The following is a 6,575-nucleotide window of genomic DNA, read 5'->3' on the forward strand; positions in this document are numbered from 1 at the left end:
AGAGGCCCTGAGGCCCGCCTGGATCTGGGCTTCTGGTTCTCAGTAGCGGTGGCAGTCTAAGAAAAAGGAGCCAAATTTCGTGCGTTGTCGACCATGGCAAGCGACCCAATAAGGGTCTTGTAAAGAGTTTGCTTGCCAAGTTTGACAAATCAGAAGCTGCAATATCATTTCTGCCATAACCAGCACCCCCAGGGGCGATAGTGCAGAAAATTTGGTGTACATGTCAGGTGAGCTATGAAGAGTATGCGTATGAAGTTTGATGACAATTGAGTAAATAGAAGATGAGATATAGGTTTTTGAAGAATAAATTTTTAGGTTTTTCCCATGTCAGGAGGTGGCGCTATGCTGTACATGAGCGATTATGAGTTGGAGAAATAAGTGTCTATAACAGCAACGCACTATCACAAGGTAGTGGTGTGAAGGAAAAGCATTATGGAATTATTTACCAAAAACCCATTTTGGAGCAATTGCGTCGGCCAAAAACAGTGCCCCCCATGGACGAAAATTCCCAAAATGTGGTATACATGACATGGGAGGTAGGAAGAGGGTGGCCGTGAAGTTTGACCAAATTTGAGGAAAGATTGGATTTTTTGCCCAAAAATAGCGCCCCCAGTGGCGAAATATCACAGAAATTTGGTAACATGTCAGAAGCCCAATGAGTGATTTGCGTGTGAAGTATGAGCAGTTTTGAGCAATTAGAAGATTTGTAATGAATTTTTAAGCATGTAAAATTTTGCATTGAAAATTGATTGACGTATAACTTCTGAACGGTTCACGCTACGTGAAACGTATTTAGAAACTTTTGTCAGCCATGTCTGTAGATGATGTGTATCAATTTTGGTGACATTCCTATGAACGGTCTAGGAGGAGTTGCGCCGTCTTCGTGGCCATGCATTTCGCACAAAAGTGAAATAACCTCACTTCCTGTTGGGCGTGGCTAATGCATTGGCATTACATTTTTGTCCGGCTTAGTGAGATACATATGTGTACCAAATGGCATGCCACTACTACAAACTACATGGCAACCAGGCACCTTAATGCGGGAGGCCAAAATCACAACGAGTTAGGGGGCGCTGTAGAGGCCCTGAGGCCCGCCTGGATCTGGGCTTCTGGTTCTCAGTAGCGGTGGCAGTCTAAGAAAAAGGAGCCAAATGTCGTGCGTTGTCGACCATGGCAAGCGCCCCAATAAGGGTCTTGTAAAGAGTTTGCTTGCCAAGTCTGACAAATCAGAAGCTGCAATATCATTTCTGCCATAACCAGCACCCCCAGGGGCGAAAGAGCACAAAATTTGGTGTACATGTCAGGTGAGGTATGAAGAGTTTGCGTTTGAAGTTTGATGACAATTGAGTAAATAGAAGAGGAGATATAGATTTTTGAAGAATAAATTTTTTGGTTTTTCCCATGTCAGTAGGTGGCGCTATGCTGTACATGAGCGATTATGAGTTGGAAAAGTAAGTGTCTACAACAGCAACGCACTATCACAAGGTAGTGGTGTGAAGGAAAAGCATTATGGAATTATTTACCAAAAACCCGTTTTGGAGCAATTGCGTCGGCCAAAAACAGCGCCCCCCCATGGACGAAAATTCCCAAAATGTGGTATACATGACATGGGAGGTAGTAAGAGGGTGGCCGTGAAGTTTGACCAAATTTGAGGAAAGACTGGATTAATTGCCCAAAAATAGCGCCCCCAGTGGCGAAATATCACAGAAATTGGGTAACATGTCAGAAGCCCAATGAGTGATTTGCGTGTGAAGTATGAGCAGTTTTGAGCAATCAGAAGATTTGTTATGAATTTTTAAGCATGTAAAATTTTGCATCGAAAATTGATTGACGTATAACTTCTGAACGGTTTATTCTACGTGAAACGTATTTAGTAACTTTTGTCAGCCATGTCTGTAGATGATGTGTATCAATTTTGGTGACATTCCTATGAACGGTCTAGGAGGAGTTGCGCCGTCTTCGTGGCCATGCATTTCGCACAAAAGTGAAATTACCTCACTTCCTGTTGGGCGTGGCTAATGCATTGGCATTACATTTTTGTCCGGCTTAGTGAGATACATATGCGTACCAAATGGCATGCCACTACTACAAACTACATGGCAACCAGGCACCTTAATGCGGGAGACCAAAATCACAACGACTTAGGGGGCGCCATAGAGGCCCTGAGCCCCGGCCAAGTTTGGGCTTTTGGGTCTGAGTAGCGGTGGCAATTCTCGGAACTGGTGCCAAATTTCGTGCGTTTTCGCCCATGGCAAGTGCCCCGAAAATGGCCCAACAGCGGAGAAAAATAAAGAAGAAGACGGAAGAATAATAATAGTGAACTCTTACAAGAACAATAGGGCCTTCGCCCATAGGGCTCGGGCCCTAATTACGAGAATTTCTGAAGCCTTATGCGCCTCGCCTCATCTATACGCTCTTGCCAGTATCTCAGTATCTGTCCGCGTTGTCGGTGACAACAAGCCACAGCACCAAGACCAGCAACACTAACGACTCCATGTCCTCCATGTTTATTGTTTACTATTCGGGTCGTGAGACTACCGCTTAAAAGATCACTGAATCAGTGACATACAGAGCATCGTGGACGAGTTCGCGGAGCGCAAGGCTCGTCGTATGCCCTTCAAATAATGTGCGCAGTAGGCTATTGATGTTTTATTATGAGCCATGTACAGTATGTCGCCGAATGTTTTTTTGTTTCTGAGTTACATGTTCGTTTGAAGGACTTAATGTACAAAATAACATAGTTGCACCCCGTAGTGTTGAAATTGGTAAACACAGTGCATTCAGTGAGGTTTGCACCGCCCTCCTTTTATTTCTGACTCTTCCTGTCACCGTTGCAACCTCTGAGCGCTCATTCGTATGCCCTTCAAATAATGTGCGCAGTATAGGCTATTGATGTTTTATTATGAGCCATGTACAGTATCCTAATGTTTTTTGTTTCTGAGTTACATGTTCGTTTGAAGGACTTGATGTACTAAATAACATAGTTGCACCCGGTAGTGTTGAAATTGGTAAACACCGCAGTTGCGGACATTTTGTAGCCTAAAATGATGTTATGATAGGCTTTAATAAAGGGCCCGGTCATTTGCCCCACCCCCGGCCCGGCTCTGACTTGTTCCGCCACTGTCACTGATGTCACTGTTTGCGCTGCTTAACGACATCACATGACGTCCACCCACTTTCGCTAACTCCACCCAATGTGTCCACCCACTTCCAGCCAGCACGGTTCAGCGCGGTTGTAGTCGAAATGCAACTCCAACAGCCCCGCTCAGCCCGACTCAGCTCGACTCGGCACGGCACGGCTCAGCCGCGTTTGTAGTGGAAAAGCGGCATTAGATTCCCAAGCGCTGGCTCCTTGGAAAGTTTTTGTGACGTCACGGTCACGTGACCACCTAGCTCATTAACGAATCCTTGTTTTACACTGATGTATAAAAAAACTTGAATAATGTGATGATTTTCACATTTTTGACGCCCTGCAGTGATTTAGATGGCATTTCTTATGTCCTTTATACATAATTATGCCCAGAAAAAAATCCATGTCCCATATCCTTTAAAGTAACCACAAACTCCCTTTGGTCTCAAACCATGAGACCTGCATTCATGCTCAACGGTTTCTATTACTTGAGTTTTAGTTCACAATTTCAAATCGTGCATCAAGTAGGTTAATGGTAAACTGGTTAGAGAGAGAGAGAGAGAGAGGAGACAGAGGAATGGGAACAACTTCCTCACACTACAGGTTTATCAGGTTCTGAGTGACGACACTCTCTCTCACACACACACAGCGTGACTACAACACACAGCTATTCCCGTCTTACAGAACAACAGAAACACTGATACTGAGAATGTAAACGTGTGTGTGTGTGATGAATAATGTCTCATGTGGTTATTAATGTGCACTGTCACCTCTGCATTACAGAGACAGAATGAACACTGCATTCTTTCTCTCACAGCGTGAGTACATTTAACTAATTAGTAAATACAGATGTGCAGGAGGTGTTTTCTATTTTGTAAACGTTAAATAAAGCCTCTACCAGCAGAACACTCTGATTAAAGCACAGTACCAGTCAAAAGTTTGGAAACCCCTTCAAATTCGAAATTTTTTTTTTCCGACATTGTAGAACAATACTGAACTCATCAAAACTATGAAATAACATATGGAATTATATGGTAAACAAAAAAAAAAAGTGTTAAAAAAACAACGTTTCATCTTTTAGATTCTTCAAAGTTGTCACTATTTACCTTGATAACAGCTTTGCACACTATTGGAGTTATCTGAACCAGCTTCATGAGGTCGTCATCTGGAATGCTTCTCAATTAACAGCTGTGTCTTGTCAAAAATGGAATTTCTTGCCTTCTTAATGCATTTGACACCATCAACCAGTAAAGAGTAAATAATAAAAATACAGTAAATAGCCCTGTTCGACAACTGTAGTAATCCATATTATGTCAAGAACCACTCAAGTAAGTAAAGAGAAATAACAGGGTTGTTTTACAATCAGGGTACAAAGTTTGTCTCACAGGGGTCCAAAATTCAAATTAAACCTATCAAATCTGCACTTTTGGAAATTAATACACATATGAACATAGGCGTGTGTAATAGTTTGTATTATAAGATGATGAAGTGTAGCTTTAAGCAGGGCTGGGACAAACAAATGAAGTGATTCTCGGAGAGGACGTTTTTTTTTTGACAATTCAGAATCCACTACTTCCATAGTGCTTTTAAATATAAGGCTGTAAGCTTCGTGTTAGTTGTCTCTAATATTTATGTCCCAATATCTTGACCACATTTGAGGATGAAAATCATTTTAGACATGTTGTTTTATTTTACATTGAGAAATTAGCTGTCTCGGAGAGGACTTTTTTTGACACTAATTTGATCAAAATAGTCTGAAAACTTACTGGCATTCAACATTAAAACTTAACTACGTTTCCAATGATATGGAACCAAATATGTGTTTTATGGTATAAAGAATGATTTAAGTGCATCCCTTTTGTGGTCAAAAAAAGCACTTTTTCTAAAGGACACAAGTAATTTTGCTAAATATGACATATATTGCCATACATTCACCAAAAATAACGTTATCACCAATCTTTTTTGCATGGTAAATAGAGCGATCACAGCGCTACAATAAACAACCAAGTTTATTTAGTCAAGCCTTTTGATATTGAAGATAATAAGTGTTAAATGTGATTTTTAGCTCGCGTACCCTGATTGTAAAACAACCCAACAGTCAGTCATTGCTTTCAGACACGAAGTGCTTTAGTTAATTAAAATAAAGAAAAAAACATCTAATTTGAAGGTGTTTCCAAACTTTTGACTGGTACTGTATAATATAAAATCTCACACACACACACGTTTAAGGTTAGTAGACAGTAACAACGGGAAATGTTTAATATGATTAATAATTAGAGGAAATCTACCATTAATCCGTTTTATTATTCACATCAGTTGATTAATAATAATAATTATTATTATTATTAGTTTTAGATGTGATAAACTTCTCATAAGTAAAAACAAACTAAACGTGATAAAAATAAAAACTTTTTGGTAAACTTTAGATACAAAGACAAAAACAACAAAATAATAAATAGTAAATCTATTAAAAATAAATAACAAACGCGAGATTGAACTACCAACAGACAACGCTAATTAAGTTTAGCCTCACGGCTAACCGGTAGATTTTATCATTATATATAATGTTTAAACAGTGATAAAGTGTCTTAAATAAGGAGTAATTTGCTGCCACAGGCTTACCCGCGGTAGTAGGCCTTGACCCGGACCTGGTGAGGATGTTCGCCCGGGTGGCTCGCGCTGCTGTCCCGCACAGTCGGCATCCTCAGCGCCGGAAGCGAGCGCTAAGCTAAGCTAAGCGCTAAGCTAGCTAACTGCACTAACCACCACTCAGCTAAGCGACAAACAACTAAAAATAAACCTTTTTATTCACGGTTGAGAATAAATAATAATTAAAAATAACGAACTCCCTGAATAAACAGCGTACGTTGTGTAAAAGTATAAAGAGGAGCGCCGGAACTCCAGCCACAGGACCAACTAAACACCTCAAACTTCTCCGGCTGAAGGTAGAATTCCAAATAAATCCCCACTTCCTGCAGACGCGCACTTCCTTGCATTGTATCCACACTTCATTCTAGTGCACTACGTATTGGCGAGGGATGCAATTGGAATTCAATCCGTGAGGAACCAGTTGGACTGAACCAAGTGTGGAATGCGCAGGGATGAGAGTGCAAATATATCCGTAGTTAAAAATACATACATACATAAAATAGCTGAAATGACGTTTCTGGATATGATATTATGAGTCAACGAATTAGTGGTTGTGATAAATATCCAAGGATTTAATGTTTTATATATATATATTTTTTTGCATTGAATGTACGATCCACATTCAGATTATACCAACTGAGCAGCGGAAAGGGGGAGGGGCTGAAGGCTGGCTGACACCCATGAGAAGAGCAATCATAACTACATTATTCTCACCATATTCTCGACTGTTTATGAGAAGATGCTGTACAGTACTTAAGAAGGCATGGTCTATTAAAAACCAAGCTACACGACATGC

At 40.6% G+C, this 6,575-nt stretch overlaps 1 protein-coding gene across 1 annotated transcript in view; it reads right to left on the reverse strand.

Annotated features, from left to right (window-relative positions):
• prkci (protein kinase C, iota) overlaps positions 1–6,097 on the reverse strand; it is a 46,094-nt gene extending 39,997 nt beyond the window's left edge. Inside the window, exon 1 of the mRNA XM_060927652.1 lies at positions 5,753–6,097. Coding sequence (XP_060783635.1) covers positions 5,753–5,832 — 80 coding nt within the window. The 5' untranslated portion in view covers positions 5,833–6,097. The remainder of the gene's footprint in view (positions 1–5,752) is intronic.
• Between the last annotated feature and the right edge of the window lie 478 nt (positions 6,098–6,575).

This window comes from Neoarius graeffei, chromosome 1 (genome assembly GCF_027579695.1).
Source record: "Neoarius graeffei isolate fNeoGra1 chromosome 1, fNeoGra1.pri, whole genome shotgun sequence".
NCBI classification, from domain to species: Eukaryota; Metazoa; Chordata; class Actinopteri; order Siluriformes; family Ariidae; genus Neoarius; species Neoarius graeffei.